The sequence below is a fragment of the Dermacentor albipictus genome, chromosome 1 (genome assembly GCF_038994185.2).
Source record: "Dermacentor albipictus isolate Rhodes 1998 colony chromosome 1, USDA_Dalb.pri_finalv2, whole genome shotgun sequence".
Classification (NCBI taxonomy): domain Eukaryota; kingdom Metazoa; phylum Arthropoda; class Arachnida; order Ixodida; family Ixodidae; genus Dermacentor; species Dermacentor albipictus.
Genome location: NC_091821.1, coordinates 240197622 through 240214893, shown reverse-complemented (window position 1 = coordinate 240214893; position 17272 = coordinate 240197622). Strand labels below are relative to the sequence as shown.

The following is a 17272-nucleotide window of genomic DNA, read 5'->3' as shown; positions in this document are numbered from 1 at the left end:
GCCTACCTCCTCTGACGCTGCCCGATTCTCCATGCCCTATCTGTGCAGTGGCTCTTGGGAACAATGGGGCCCTCATGGTTGCTAGACCATTCAAGAGATTGTTTGGTTTGTAGTATCCATTAGTGGTGCCTGCCATCACAGTTACAGGCTTGGAGGAGGAAAGAACAAGTGGTGTTCTGTTTCCACACGCGTCACACTTCGCTTCAAGGAAGCATTGAGGAGGGCTAAAGGGCCTAGTGCACACCATAGAATTTTCAAGGCGTCACTTGCGTTTACCACCAGGGTTAATGGAGTTGCCTCTGCTTTTGCCTCGAAGCGCTTGCAGGACACCCGAGCTTGGTCTTGCTTCTCCATGCACTCCTTAGGGTTGATCATGTCAGCCGCAGCGCACCTTGAACTGTAGTGGTTGTTGAAGCAAAGCTTTCTTTACATACCCTACCTGGTTTTCTTGGTGGTGTTTGGCTCGCACCTCTCTAACACAACATTTGCCAAAAGCTTGAGCATGGACCCATCAATCACACCAAGCAATACGCTCGCATGAAGGTGTTAATGGCCAATCTTGTGGTGTAAATCAGAGTGGTGGCGAGACAAGACCACCAGAGATGCCTAGGCAGACCTCTGAAGAAGCGGAAAGCCATAAGAGATAGGCAGCGCTATGCAGCAAACGTCTGGCATCAGCGTCTGGCAACAATGTCCATGCAAATGCCTTGAAAGCTCGTGCTGTAATGCTTCCAACACAGGCGTCGTACCTGTGCAATTTTTTCTTGCCAATTTTTGTCCCACCACCTTTGCACCTTGGAAGAGGCAAGAGATCAAACTACCAAAGCATATTTATGCAGACTTAACCTAAGGGAGGCGACTAGTAGCTACCGCTTACCTATCACGTGACAAAAGCGTATTTTTCCTTTATATCTTTTTATCACTAGGCTAGCTTCAAGATTGTCTTGTGATGCTCCCTAGTTTTTTCCCTCCTCCATGGCCATAGCCAGGGATATAGCTAATGTCATTGGTCATGCCTCCATTTGCTGTTTTAGCTCTTTTGCATTTCTCTCTGGCAGAGGCTAATGTTCTGCCACTGCACAGTCTTGTTTGTGCCATTTTTGGTGCATTTGTGTATTCCTCATGCTACTGTAGCACGGAGCTCACTTAAGGAGGCTGTTGGATCAAAAAGCAGCTTTGGGTAATGTTCTGTCGCATATTGTTTAGCATAGTTGTTGACGATGCCACTTGAGGTACCTTGTAATACATGTACTGAACCGCTGGCTAGGAGGAGGAGAAGGAGGAAAAAGAGAGGGAAGGACAGGGAGGTTAGCAACTGCTGGCTAATTACTCCTGGGTACCTTCCTTCCACCCTGCAAGATTGAAAGAGCAGATCTCGAGGTTGTAATTTAAACAGCTTTCACCTGGCCCAACGTTCAATTATGCAAGAGAATCTTTGCATGTAGAAGTAAAGAAATCTTCGGACCTCTTCACTGTAACTTCAGTATAATCCTGCACGTCCTATAGAGCATGGTCTTCTTACCTGTCCTTGTCCTGCTATCCTCGTCTTTTTTTTTTTCTTTGCTTGGACTTGGAGCGTGGCGAATGGGCAAATGTCTATTGCAAGTTAAAATGGTAGAAGTGGTTCTATACCACATTATGCATACATGAAAAAGCATTCGATTAAAAATTACAGAAACTAGCTCTTTAATATTTATTCCAAATGCTGCATTTATACACACAAAGCTGGCTCTGCTATATTTGTTGGCAATTTCAATTAATATTAAGACTATGTGGTGCATAGATATATATGTGACACTGCGTCAAAATTCTTATCACTGCACTATTACTTTTTCGGATGCGACAAGCAGTGGCGTAGCAACAGGGGTGCACGGGGCCAGTAGGGGGGCGTTATATATGTCTGAAGACACCCGAAATTTGTCGATATCCTCGCCTTCCTCGACTATACCCGGAGGGGGGAGGGGGGGGAACGACAGAAGAGCTAAGGGCCCCGGGTGCCAGACGACCTAGCTACGCCACTGGCGACAAGGTCTGCACCAATAATGCAAATAGCTGTTCAACCATCGTACTATACATCTTCTGGCGGTCCTTACTGCTGGGTGTATTCAGATAAGGACAGTTGGAGGGGGTTCCCAACTATTCTGTAGAGCGCAGCTCTTAGGTGCTTATTAGTATAAAATATAAAGACACCAAATAAACGGACACACACAAGAGAAGAGAACGAGACAGGGCGCACGTTTCTGCGTTAAGCGTCGGTGTCCCTCGGACTCTTTCAGCGTGTTCGAGTGAATGAGCACAGGAATGATGACAGAGCAAGCACAATGAAAGACGTCTGTAGCTAAGAGAGTATGAGGAGGAAAGTGGAGGAGGAGGGTATGGCAAAAGCGTGAGAAGAAAAGCATAGTGCTGCACAAAAAGGGGTGGAGATGATGGCTACGAGATGGTGCCAGAGTAGCGTGTGTCTTTTGTTCACTGATAGCGCCACTGATACCAAATATAGGAATAAAGCGCTGCATGAATGGTGGTCTGTCTGCGGCGGCTGCTGTGAATACGCCCACGCATCACCCACACATTGCCTCTTGGTATCTTTTGATTAGCAAGGCAGTTGCACCGCAGCTTACTCCATTTGCAGTGTGCTGCATGAGACAGATATATTGTGAAATGAATACACGTATAGAGCTGAGCTCAACTTTCACATTACGGAGTATCGTAATAGTCTGTGAATTTTTTTTTATTTCAGTTGAATCTTTATAGTATGACATAGCAAAATCTCTCCACACATCAAACTGCACATATCTTTTGTTTTGCCTTGAAGTCTTAGGTGAGACAGTCTAGCTACACAGTTGTACATTGTTCCAATTTTGAGAGTCTAAAAAATATTTTCTCTGCTGTCATACTTCATATGCCTACTTAAAACAAAATTGTTAATGAAAATAAAATGAACTCAATTGTCTGCACAAGCCCACTGTGCAGACAAAAAAAAGACAAACTTGGCTTTTGAATGAGAGGATAAATATGAGCCTTTATGTTTTACAATTTTTTTTTCTTACTACCATGAGTTTCTTTCAAAATGTTTTCTTAACATACCTTGCTGCATGCTAAACATGTAGCATAGTGTATTTAATTGCCCTTATGTACCAGGTTCTTAATTTTGGCGGCAAAATTAGAAAAATCACAAAGTATAAGAAATGTGACAGTTTTTGCATGCGAAAAAAAAAAAAAAGCAACAATCATCTCGATTTGGATCAAGTTTCCCCAGGACTACCTTTGCTATAGACAAAGACTTGCGCTTACAAAAAAAAGCTCAGCTCCAATGTGTAGAGGGATTTCACTATGTCTAGATGTAAGTTTGTTGAAATAAAAAAATTGTCGGGATCCCCCTCGATTGTCCTTACATGAACGCACCCAGCAGCTCTTGCAGCTCCGTGTACTTAGCACCGCCACCAATAAGAAGCACTAGCATTTCTGCAACTATATTGTTGCGTTTTTTTCTTTTGTGCTGGCTAACACAATTTCCATATAATATACTGTTATCATACAATACTCAAACACTGGTGCCCTTCATCAAAGTGTTTGGCTGTTTGTCCCATTGGACGTTGCTTTTTGCTTCAAGGATGGGAGGCTGCCATAAATAATGTGGAGTGCACCAGTGGTGCCAGTCCATATTTATTGTAAAACAGTTAAGCTATTCAGGATGAATAAATTAGAAACTTGAAAGATAAGAATTCAACGGGACACACTGAATCCTTCGTTATACAGGTAATTCTGTCAAAAGGGCAATTTTTTTTACTAGAAGTGTTTGACTGTAGTTGCTAATGCAGTGTGTGTTTGTGTGGGAATGGGCAAGCGTAGTGTGCCTCAGCTAGCAACAGCTTGTACACTTGGCCACAAAATTATACGGACTACGGAATCTGAGGAAAAGCTTAATCTTTTTGCAGCCTCACAATGGAGCCTGGTGTTCGTATTTCCAGCCGCTGCTAGTATATGCAAGCAACATATTGATGCACTGTTTTATTGGCTACTTTTGCAGGCTGCTCCAAGTTTTATGAGATCCCGTAGTCCGTAAAATTTTGCGGCCAGGTGTACATGTGCAATGATAATGCAAACTTTGAGATGTACAGCGGATATTGTGATGGTGTTCATCATCCACTAGCTTGACACGGGGGAGATGCGCAAGTTATCTAGGGTTCCGACTTTACATGAAAGGCAATCTCCGATTTGTAGTATTGCACACAAAAGTGTCTGTGTGCGTCAAACTGAGGGCAGTCACACAGCAGGTGGCCAAGGTGTCTGCGCAACCGCAGACACCTTGTCCACTTGCTGTGTGACTACCCTCAGTTTGGCACACAGAGGAGACAATTCAGGCGACACTGTGAGCCATTCTGAGCAGGGCAGAGTAGGCTTTCATAAATGCAACTCCAAGCTACAGGACAGTTGCGAGGTGGCCAGAAATGGGCTGGTAGTCTCCCAAAAGTACAGTGCAGTGAAAAATGATTTCTGCAGTTTGGAAGTACATAAACACTTCCATCATTCTGACAAAATTTATGCAGTTGGAGGTGCGAGAGCTTGAGAAAAACAGAATTTTAAGAAGCAGAAGAACCTTACTTTTTTTTCTCTGAGCATAGAAGGCAAGCAAACGCAAGACTAAAATTGCTCAGTATAATGAGGCACATTATGGTTTATGGTACAAAACTGTTGTGTCACTTTGTAAATATGAATTTTCATGATACGCACTTCATTCTATTTAACATTTACAATGCCAAGTAGTGTGCATAATCTCCATAGTTTATTCCTCTGAGTAGTAAGCTCAACATGCATCACATGTTATAAGACATAGGCTCTAACATTTACAAATAAAATTAAAAATAAGGTAACAGAAGTTGGTAAGGTACTAGCAATGCTATGATTGACTCATAATCTGCAAAACCTGGCTTCTACAGCCAAATAGCATGCCTTGATGCAACATGTAAAACAGAATTAGCCCATGCAGTGCGATTGTGCACAGCAGCAATGATTTTGGCAGATATGTGCCCCAATCTTCAATAGTTATGTGTTTCTTTATCTCGGTGCCAGAAAAAAACATGCTATAGTTTCATTTTAGCTTTCCTCTCTATGGTACCAAGCAGGCCTGAAGAGCTAGAAAAGAAATCTCATCAGTGGCTGTTTCCTTTATTTGACAGAGGCTTGCTGCTATCATATCACTTTTGTGAGGTCCTCATTGAGCTTGGCTTGGCTTTTGATTTTGTTCTATAGAGGAGAGGCTTCATAAGGAAAAGGTGGCAGCGCAAAGAAAAGACATGGACGGAGACAAAACGACAAGCACAAGTGCTGAACTTCCAACAGCTTTTATTGTGAATGAGTCACGAATATACATGCTCTCCAAGCCAGGGGTTATCATCTGCGCATGTGTAAATATGCCAGCTCTTTGTCTGAAAGCATGATGGACACATCCCTCCCCGAGTCTAGAAATCCATTCAGATTCTGTGATTTCTCATGTCACATGCGTTTCACTCTTCATGATAATGGAGGCGTTTACAAGGTCCGGCGAGCAGTCCTTACAAGTCAGACAATGACTTGCCAGAAAACCTTCGAAATCTTTTCCTTCACGTGCATTTTTTACATTGTTTACGTGCTCCCTTAACCTTACGTGAACACATCTCCCAGTTTGGCCAGCATGCACTTTTCTGTACCTTAAAGGAATTTCATATACTACGCCTTTTTCACATTCAACAAAAGGCCGCCTGTGCTTTATGCTGCAGTCGCGTTGCTGGGTTGCTGCTGGGTCGGTCAATCTACAAAGCTTTGACAGCTTATGGGGGGCAGAGAACACGCTTTTCATATCGTGATGCTGGGCCACGTTTTGCAGATTGTGTGATAGCATATAAACATAAGATATTACAGCTACCTTCTGCCTACACTGTGCACGGGCTTCACACATTTGTGGCTTTGTGTGTGTCTTTTTGAGAAGGCCCTCTGCAATCGAAATGAGGATACCTGGTGCTCGGCAGTCTTTCAACTTGATAGTTGAACTTGTCTGAGATACAGTGCAGGCAATATTTGCCGAGAGCATTCTTTAGGCAAAATGTGGCAATAGCTCATTTGATGAGCTTAGTGGGGGCAGGCTTGAAAGGCAGAAGTGGTTTGTTGCTGCACGGTTCATAGCACCAGCAGACACCAACACCTTTAAACTGGAACTGGATATCTAAAAATCTAATTTGACCATTGACCAGGAGTTAGTGCATTAGGTCAAGCAGGTTCATTGCATCTTTGAATGTAGCCAACACCATTCTGCTTTCACATTCAATGGCCTGGGCTTCACAATTTGAAAACAACCAAAATTTGACAAAGTAGAACGCTTTAAGAACATTCTTGTCCCTGAGTGATGATTGGCAGTTGTCCATTGTCGATGATTTTTTGGTTGTATTAAATTGGTGATTTTTGTTTTTGAAAGGTGGCCCAGCATTACGACATGAAAGTCGTGTTCTCTGCCCCCCACAAGCTGTCAAAGCTTTGCAGGTTGACCGACCTGGCATCAACGCAGCAACATGACTGCAGCATAAAGTACAGGCAGCCTTTTATTGAATGCACAAAAGGTGTTGTGTAGTGTAGCACCCGACCTTGTAAACACCTCCATTATCAAGAAGCGAAAAATGTGTGTGACACGGGAAATAGTTCTTCAATGGCAGATTCTCCAGCTGCATAACTTGGACAAGCTCCTGGAGCAAGATTTTGACAGTGATGCCACCGATCATTTTGCTGATTCACTGGACAGCATGTTAGGCCGACACTTTCGACGTATTGCAACACGCAACAACTGCAGGACAGAATGGAATATAGCACTGTCTGGTCCTTTGCCATTATTCAAACAGTGTGTCTGTATTAATTCATACATTTGATTTCTGTCTCACCATAGTGAATTCACAAAGTGAAAATGACTGTGTAACACAGACTAATCCAAACTGACTCTGTACACAGGCTCCCAGACCGATCCCAAAAACTTAAAGGGACACTAAAGAGAAAAATGATTTCACCTGCATTAGTAAATTGCCCTTCAAAAATGCCATGATTAACACAAAAAGAGGCCGAGTAAGCCAGAAAAAGGCGCAATAAAATGAAACAATGGTGCCGACACTGCCTCGAAGCTCCTGCACTAGCTTGTCATGATGTCATAGATTTTTGACGGCATCTGTTAGGGCCTAGGTAATTGTTTATCACTAAAAATGGACTATTTATTTATTCATTTAGTACATACTGCAGACCACATTCTGGTCCTTGCAGGACGGGCAACATTGAATACAAGACATCTACAAGATACGTTTGTATACATTAAAAAATATATATATATATATGTATATATATATATATTGCTCACAGAAACACTTCGTGAAAAGATCAAAACACAATACCTTAATCCATGGTGTAAACAGAATGATGTAAAAAAAAAGGCAAGGGAATTGCACACTGAAGGCAAGGGAGTTTGAGAGCCGAGGACTTGCTTTGCTCATTCAACAGCAAGTTCACTACGTTGTATTGTAAAGAAACTGAAGACGAAACATAGCAAGTTTAGAAAAATTTTGCTGAGGAAACATGGCCCAAATAATAAAAAATATCTTGAATTTTGTGATGTCGCACTGGTGTGCCGGCGCTGGGATTTCGGCAGAATAACTCACATTCATTTTCTCTCCTAATAATCAACTGCTTATACCAAAATTAACTAAAACGTAAATAAAAGTAGTCCCAGCGATCCCAGGTGCTGTCGCGCATCGCCTTATGCCAGGAGATTTCAAAAGACTACATTATCAGTCTAAACTGAGTTAGTGTCCTTTTAAGTGCTGCATGTGCAAGCAGTGTGCCAGCCTTCCCTGCAAAGAAGAGCAGCTTTTGTGATCAGGCATGATAATTAAGAAAGCCAATGAGAACCTTTGAGAGCACTTTCTCTCATATACCCTTTTTGGCACTTGATTTTATTTCACTATATTCTGGTATTTTAAGATATCCTTCCTATATTCTGTTCTCAGAAGAAATGTTTTTTTCATGATTTTTCTTGTTAATTTCATTCTTAAGGGAATGCTGACATGACTTCTTTACTTTTATTTTGCCCCTTAAAATGAAGGCTCTGGACCTCAAAACCCTAGAAAAGATACTGCCAAGCCTCTAAGCACCCTAAGTAATTTACTACAATAACGTTTCTATTCCCAGGAAGTGTACATCTCATGATGCAGAAGGTGGTCACATAGGACCATGTGGTCTTGTGAGAATTGAATGTTGTAATGTTTTGGCACCTGCTCTAGCTCACTCGCTCATCTGCTGTGCTTCCACATCTAGCCTTGCAACAAGTTGCAGCGTAGCAGTTGATCGTGCGAGCCAGGGCAAGTACAAATCGTCGCATGTTTCACTCTAACATGACCACCTTCTACATCATAATGTCACAACACATACACCTCATGAGAAAATAAACCAACTGGTTCGTAGAAAAGCTATTGTAGTAAATTATATAGGGTGCTCTCAGGCTTGGCAGTATTCTTTTTAAGGTTTCGAGGTCCGGGGCCTTCATTTGACGCAGTGAATGAAACATGAAAGATGTTACAAAAGTACTCCTTTAACATGATTAAATTGAAATTAATTTAATATTAATGCAGTCTGCAAAGCTGATTCTTGGCCCCTTTTGAATTAAAGAATAAATATGATTCAAAAATTATGCGGGTCCCACGCACTGTGGGAGGCAATGTAAGCGAAGCTTTCTGTGTTGTTTGCTTTGATTAACTATAATTAGCAGTGATGTTGACGGCGAATGTTTAATTTCTTCAAAGTTTAGTCCGTCACAAGAGTAGTGAGTTGATGTTAAACATTACCTTGCTTACACCACTGCTTTTTTTCTGCATAGTACACAGAAAACACAGGAGGAGGTCTTTGCTTGAGGCGTGTTGTGCGCCATACTTCATAAGCTCTGAGAAGGTTGAGCATATTCATTGCCTCACATGGCACATCACATCATGGCAGAAGTATTAAACTTTAATTGAATTCTGGGCTGTACGTGTCAAAACCACAATTGGATTATGAGGCATGCCGTAGTGGCGGACTCCGTATTAATTTTGCCACCCTGGTGTTCTTTAACATATCCCTAAACCTAAGTGCACAAGCACTTTTTATTTCGCCCCAGTCATAACGCGACTGCTTCAGTCAGGAACAAACCCACGACCTTGAGCAATACCATAGCCACCAAGCTACTGCAGCGGGCACAGTGTGTTAATTTGATGTGTGACCACTTCTGTAGTGTCACCTATACCTTACCGTGTGCTTTGATGTGGCTCTGCTTCTGCACACCCTGTGTAAGTTGTCCGCTTGACAAATTTGCATGGTGTTTATTTTTCAGAAATATCAAAAACGTACCATACCGTGCCTTGAACTTATCCTGTTTGCCTGCAACCGGTGTCGTGTCTATAGCAGTAGCGTTTCCTTGCCTTCTCGCATCACCTTTTCCCTATTCCCCCTCTGTATGGGAACTGTGAGTAAAGAGTGGCAAGGCTGTTATTCACTCGTTTCGCGACTGCATTGGTTCTACCCACCCATTCTCTGCCCCCTCTCTACCATTCTGTCTAGCATCCCTCTGGACTTGCACATTAGTAGAAGGTAAGCGCTGCAATTTCTGCAATGCTTTTGCGGAGAGTCACGGATAATTACAGCTGTCAAGAGGCTAATGTGGCAATGTCCAGGGACCTCTAGAGGGTATTGTGCACATTCAACGTGGTGTATCGGTTCAAACGAGTTTCTCGCATAGCCTTTCCTCTTTGCCATGCTCCTCTCATGTTTTCACACGCTCCGAACCACCCCCTGACGCTGCTGTGCCAGACAGCAGCAGCAGCTGTGGGAAAGTCGAAGGAAGAGGCAAAGAAAGCTTCACTTTAAAAACCACCATTGGGAGTGTATTTCTAGGGATGGCCAGAGCAATAGCATTGCATGTGATCTTAGGAGGCTAAGGATGGTGAAGTCCATTATTTTCTGCTGCTTTAATCTGAGAAAGCAATGGAATTTGGCCCTTTCGCAGTGTTCAAATCTTGTATTGAGCTCTGTACAAGCAACAATGCACTAAAGAGAGAAACTGAACAGAGATTATCATTAAATTTATCTCGAGATGTTTAAGGTACCCAGCAGGGAGCGTCGATGGTGTCTTGCGTCGCTGGCATTTCTCACACGCAGCTACGTATCTTCGAACAGAGCGAGCTAGCCCTGGCCCAAAAGAAGCGCCGGTGGATCCGGTCATAAGTACGTGACACACCCAGGTGACCACCGGCAGTGGGGAGGTGGTGAAGTTCGTGGAGAACAGCCAAGCGAAGGTGTTTAGGGATCACAAAGAGTAATGCAGGGCCGTCGGGGTGAATGTTGTGGCCGTAGAGTACGCCATATTGAAGTGTGAATAAGTGAAGGGAACTGTCGGCAAGTGCCGATTCCAGGCAGTCAATGATGACACACAAGGACAGGTCACGGCGCTGCTCGTCGGCCACATGGAGCAGTGGAAAAACAGAGAACACAGGCGTCTGTGTCAGTATCAGACGTAGAGGTCGCATCTTCGACTGGGTAGTGAGAGAGGCAATCTGCGTCCTGGTGTTGGCGTCCCGACTTGTAAGTCACTGTGTAGGGATATTCTTGTTCTCGGAGGGCCCAACGACCGAGCCGGCCAGTAGGATCCTTGACCAACGCATAATGGTCTGTGATTACTGAGAAGGGCTTGCCATGTAAATATGGGCGGAACTTTGAAACAGCCCAGACGAGAGCAATACATTCGCGCTCGGTAATCGAACAATTGCGCTCTGCAGTTGTCAGGAGCCGGCTAGCATAGGGTATAACGCGGTCTGAAATAAGAACAGAGCCCCACAAAACTACGGACGTCTTTGACAGACTGAGGTACAGGAAAAGCCGTTGCTGCTCGAACCTTCTCCGGATCGGTTTGTACGCTGGAAACATCGACGAGATGGCCTAGCACTGTAATCTGTGTGCGCTCGAAGTGGCACTTCGATGAGTTTAATTGGAGCCTAGCCTTGCTAAAGACGTCTAGGATAGCTGCAACACGCTCAAGGTGCGTCTCAAATGGAGGAGAAAACACAAGGACGTCGTCGAGGTAAGAAAGGCTAGTTGACCATTTGAAACCTTGAAGCAGAGAGTCCATCATCCGTTCAAATGTGGCGGGGGCATTGCATAAACCGAACGGCATAAACTTGAATTGGTAGAGGCCATCTGGAGTGACGAAGGAGGTCTTTTCTTGGTCTTGCTCATCGACGGAAATCTTCCAATAACCAGATTGAAGGTCAATGGACGAAAAGTATTTGGCACTGTGAAGACAGTCAAGAGCATCGTCGATTCGTGGTGAAGGGTAAACATCCTTTTTAGTGATTCGGTTTAGGTGGCGGTAATCAACGCAGAAACGCCACGTGCCATTTTTCTTTTTGACGAGCACGACCGGCGACGCCCAAAGACTCGACGAGGGCTCAACAATGTCTCTGGCGAGCATCTTGTTTACTTCCTACTGAATAACTTGCCGCTCTGCCGTGGACATGCAATACGGTCGGCGGTGAATGGGACCAGCATCACCAGTGCGTCTTCACCAGTGCATCACCAGGGACGTCTGACCAAGTGTTCAGACGTCCCTTGCACTGACCACTTGCCTCGCACCTCGACTTCGCCGACCTCGTCACTCGACCTCGCACCTGACCAAGCAGTGCGGCTGCTTGGTCAGGTGCGAGGTCCGGAGTGACCATGGGGCGTAATGGGCCGTCGAGGTTCAAGGCATCCTGCGGGTAATCAGGAGGATCTGGAGACACGTCGGCTGCAAAAGCAGTGACATGGTCATCTGTCACTGACCGGAGCATGGCTACCGCTATGCCTTCAGGTAACACTTGCTTCGTCAAGCCAAAATTGATAAAGGGGAGACACATGCGATCAGTGGCAAGGGTTACAACAGAGTGTAGCACAAAGATGTCGCACGCCAGAACGACATCACAAATAGGTGCGACAACATAGTCGCCATCAGGCACGGTTGCCATTGAGGCCAATTCGACAAACGTTAGGGCTTGTGAAGGTAAGCAAACAAACGCTGTAGTGCAGAGGGTGTGCAGTTGTTCGGGGCGAACGTCTGAAAGAAGAGGAAGCTCAAGGCACAGCGTACCTGTGGAAGAGTCGATGACGGCAGAATGCGCCGTCAGAAAGTCGAGCCCGAAGATTAGGTCATGAGGGCAACTGGTCAGCACGGTGGACAGGACTGGAACTTGGCGGCCAGCAATTCCTATGCGAGCAGTGCACATACCACTGACGGCAACAGTGGCGCCATTGGCAATGCGTATAGCTCGAGTGATGGCAGGCGTACGAACTTTTTTGAGGCGACGACATAGGCTAGCGCTCATTATGGACACTTCGGCTCAATTATCAATTAATGTCATCCAACGAAACACCATCTACGTCTACTTCAATTAGGTTCGTGTTGGTGAGGAGCATCAACAGAGGATTTGGACAGAACGAAGGTGATGCAGCACTACCTCCAAGAACTGCATGGCCTAGTTTTCCGTCCGTGGGTTTGGCGAGGTTGAGGCGACGGCGATCGCACGAAGGAGTGGCTGTCTTGGGCATCAAAAGTAAGGTACAGACGGCGAGATGAATAACGGCGAGCGTCAGCGTAAGGGCGAGGAGCAGGGAATGAGCTCCAGTACAGCGGCATCCAGGGGGTGCGGCAGTGGCGGGCTTCATGACCAACGCGGTGGCAGCAGAAGCAGATCGGTTTGTCGTCGGGGGTTCGCCACTCAGCAGCTGTGGTCTGGGAGCGAAATAATGGTCATTACAGGTTGTGGACATGGGAATGGGTGCCGAATCAGGTCGGGAGACAGAGCAGGCAGTAGGGATGCCAAGGTTTGCAATTTCTTGCCGCATAACTGCTTTAATAATGGAAATAGTGGGGGCCATTTGGTCGAAGGTTCCATCAAGGGGTCATGGATGAAGGGCGGCCGGACTCGCCGCTTCAATCTCACGGTGAATGATACGTGTGACGTTCTCTTGAAATGGTCGTGCGGCGGTAAGAGCGGAACAAGAGGACATGGCAGGGGTGTTTGGGAGTCGGGAAAACTGTGGGACAAGGCAGCGGCTTTTGGCTACCACGAAACGGCGGCATTCTTTGACGATGGCATCGACAGTAGAAACGTCGTTATAGACCAGCAAATTGAAGTCATTGTCCGCGTTGCCTTTTAGGATATGGCCCACGTTGTCAACGTTGGTCATGTGCTCGTCGACTTTCCGGCAAAGCGTGAGCACTTCCTGTATGTAGGAGACGTACAATTCAGTCGACGACTGGACACGGGTGACAAGCTCCTTTCATGCTGCTTGTTGGCGACCTGACGGCTTGCCAAATAGGTCCCAAAGCCTCTCTTTGAAAATGCCCCAGCTGGAGAGCTCGACCTCGTGGGTGTGAAACCAGACACGCGGTGTCCCGTCCAGATAAAAAATCACATTGGCAAGCATGATGGTAGGGTCCCAGTGGTGGCTTTGGCTAACATGCTCATACATGCTAAGCCAGTCGTCGACGTCAACACCATTTTGGGCGGAGAATGTCGCAGGATCACGGAGACTAGGAATCGTAACGTACATTGTGGTTGGTGCCGCAGGTGTAGGTGACGACGGAATGGTTCAATCGGAAGCCATGGCTGAGAAGACGACGGTGCAGCTGCTTTGGAGCTCCGTGGTGAGAACGGTGAACGTTCCACCTCCACGGCAATGTTACGCGAAGGACGAGTCAGTAAGACGAGCAACTATATACGGTTATATTTACAAAAGTGGTTGCAGCGCTGACCCGTTAGATTCACCGCACGAGCCCAGTTCGTTCTTCCATCTCTTTTCTTGGGTGATGGCGCCCACGTGCCTCGTTCAGACAATCAAATTCCACACACGTGTAGCAATATTATGTCCTTCGGCATTCTTCAGGCTTCTCAAAATAAGGAGCACTAGTCATACATTCCATTTGCCCTGACTGCAGGTTGCTTGGCCATAGCAGCCGTGAAGGCTGCATGAGCAGGTAGTGTAAGATCACTGTAGCTGGTATTTTAGGGAAGGATAAGCGATAGTTAAGCACAGTGCCGGAGAGATATAGAAACAATATATAGTCAAACACCTCTATAACAAAGGATTGATTGCGTCCCGGTTGAATTCCTATCTTTCTTATATATTGTGAATGCCTCTACAACGAATTTGCTTGTATAAGGAAAGAAATTAGGCATCCCTTACGGCTGATTTTCTGCTTTACAATGAACGCCACGTTGCAGTGCTGGCACTGCCCTCCGTTAACGTCGCCAAGCTGCTCTGCGAAAGCACTAATGGCTGGAGGAGCATGCGGATGTCAGAAGTAGTACATCTGCACTGTTCCAGGAATTCCTCAACTCGTACAATGTTTTCAAAACCATCTAGGGTGTAAATGACACAATTGTCAATGAAGGCTAGCATGCCAGAGGTCCTTTATACGAACCAATAATTATGACAGCAAGGGAGGCAATAGCAGCATTAGGTGATCTGCAGCTTTACTTTGTGCAGCTTCTGCATTTTAACGCTGAGCGTGCTTTGAACCTTGCTGTAGTAAGGTTTGCCTGAAGTCTCAGTTCCATCAGACAAAGTGTGCACAAGAAATTTAGCCAATTCTTTCACTAAGATATATATTTTTTTTTGAACATGGTTAGCCTGCTCTATTGTGACTTGTACAGAGCATGACCTTTAAACAGAAGTCGCCTGTATAACGAAGAATTGTGGGTGTCCCAAGCATCTTGTTATAAAGGTGTTTGACTGTATTCAGTAACACATTGCTTGTTTCAGTAGACATCGTGAACTGTGTGACAATTGCCGATGGATCTACTTTGTAAAATCCACAGGAGGCATGCTATAATTGCCAAATTGAAGGCAGCCATCTTACAAAGCATGGTCACATGCTAGAAATCCTGTGCTCAAGGTGCTCACTTTCGAGAAATACTCACAATGTGTGGGGGAAAAAAACAGTTTCCTGCAGTGCAAAAAAAAAAAAGCCACTTCATATCGACATGTAACTTTTTTGCTGGAGAGCATTCCTGACATAGAAGTAAGCAATGGAAAGTGAAAAGTGGTTACTTCTCATTGAATGTTTTTAAAGCAGAATTTACTGCTTGGCTTGTGGCATGTGAATAATCAGTGGTTGACCTGTAAACTACCTTGGTGGCAGAGTGGCTTAATTGTCACACTGGGTTGACACTGACAAGATGGCAAATACAAGCCCATTTGTGTGTGTGTGTGTGAAGGGAGGGGGGGGGGGGGCAGGGGGAGACTTGAAAGAACCATTCCAATTTCTTTCAGTTATGCTGAACATGGCACATTGGTGCTCTGTCATTCGTTACTGTGTTGCCTCTTTAAATTGTTGCAGCTAAGTTAACCCATATATCTCACCAATATACCCTCTCTGTGCCTCTTTTGCAGGGCTAATTCAAGTGTTTTAGCACGTCGCCGCAGAAACCAGAAAAAGGCAGCGAACAAAAAGAAAGCTGCTGCTCGACGTGCACTGAATCGTTGCGACTCAACTGACACATCGGGTGTAAGCAGTGGCAGCGAAGCCAGTCTTGAAGATGTCTCACAGAGTTGCCAATCACACCCCTCTAAGTAAATCGCAAAGTAGGGGCTGTAAAGTCTGTAAAGTTTGTAGGAATTGTTCTCACATTGAGTGTGGGCTAACAGTCATTCAAAATAGTGTTACGCACACTGTTATGACATTTAGTTCTTGAGCATTATGCGAGAGATTTCATTCAACACCCCAGTGTTTACAAATCCTAGCTAGTTGAGACTCATGTTGGTGAAATGCTCGGGCAATAACCCAGTGTTTTAGTGGCTTTTTGTGTGCCCTTACAGCATGACACAACTTACTTGCCTGAGGGCTAATAAAATTTCATTTTCTTGATAGGTTTGCAGTAGAACTGCATGCACCTTTACATTTTTTCTTGAATTGCCAGCCTAGGCAGTAATTTACATTTGTAGAAAGTATTCCTTTTTTGCTTGCTCAAGTGTATTTCCTGGCATTACAGAGGCATTTATATAAGGAACCAGCAGATTTTTCTTCTCTTAATTTAGGGATTTTGAAGGGAGTTCATTAGTAGTTTATATAATTTTGTTTATGCTTTCCTGTGCCTTTTGCAGGAAAAAGAAAGACATCGCAAAATATTTTTGGTATTTGTATAATTTCTTTACACAGACACAATTCTTGCATTAAGAAGTGCATTTTCCTCTGGTGCTTTAGGGCATTGCCACCTGTTTCCTTCATGTTCTACATGTCATTTGGGTCTATTTACACATTGCATCTATACATTTGAGCATTTTTCAGCATAGTTCATCTGTGCTTGGCACATTCTGTTGCTCATTTTTGATGCTATATAATTTTGCTTTTTGCCTGTCCCTGTGATTTTTCTCTAGCACACACTTTTTGGTGCATCAGTCCTGTTTTGCAAGTGGTATTAAATGAATATTTCCTTTCCTTTTTGAGAAAGTTACAAAGTAGTTTTTTTCCTCTATGGTCATTTCAAAGCTTGAGGCACTAGGTAGGTGTTGAATTGTTGTCCATGTCAGTTCCCTGTGATACATTATACATAGTACAAACATGGTGAGCTCTTTCTGCCTGATGGTGTCTTCCCGTTCTATTGCAGCACAAATGAAATTTCACTGCCCAGTTGTTACAAACCTTACACAAAGTTGGATACAACAGTGTCTGCTTATAAAGCCAGCCATTGAAAGAATATTTTGTCAAAGCTGTTGCCATGATCGCTTGTCAAGTGTCTGCATAAGTATGCATGCGCTGACTTCAATAGTCAACTGTATAATATAAATCTCTGCATCACTGCTTAAGCTGTGTTGAAAGGATTGTAAATGCTTTATTGCGGTGCAGTTGTGGCTTTGAGAAATATATGTTTGTCTTTATGCTGTTGTCCGTGTGTATTGGATTGCAGCCATGATGGAAAAAACATGGCATCTGTTATACTCCATTTCATAATAGCAGGTAACTCTATGCAGGCTAAGAAGACTTCTCTCACTGCTTGCATTTGCAACCCGAAAATAGTGTGTCACATATGAAATACACAGGTATATGTGTCATGTAAGTCAATGTAACATTGTTTCACACTTTTATGGCACAAAATATATGACATGTTAATTAGTACTTGAAAAGCATCGCAGATCTGAAGCTATTTACCCCCAAATGAGCAGGGTGGTACATTTCTGCGACTAGCAGCTACAGTGC

General features: G+C 44.5%; 1 protein-coding gene across 1 annotated transcript in view; it reads left to right on the top strand.

Moving 5' to 3' along the window:
- The window catches only part of LOC135901576 (uncharacterized), a 40261-nt gene extending 23308 nt beyond the window's left edge, over positions 1-16953 (top strand). The window contains exon 5 of the mRNA XM_065431393.1: positions 15469-16953. Within this exon, the coding sequence (XP_065287465.1) occupies positions 15469-15652 (184 nt within the window). The 3' untranslated portion in view covers positions 15653-16953. The remainder of the gene's footprint in view (positions 1-15468) is intronic.
- Positions 16954-17272: the final 319 nt, after the last annotated feature.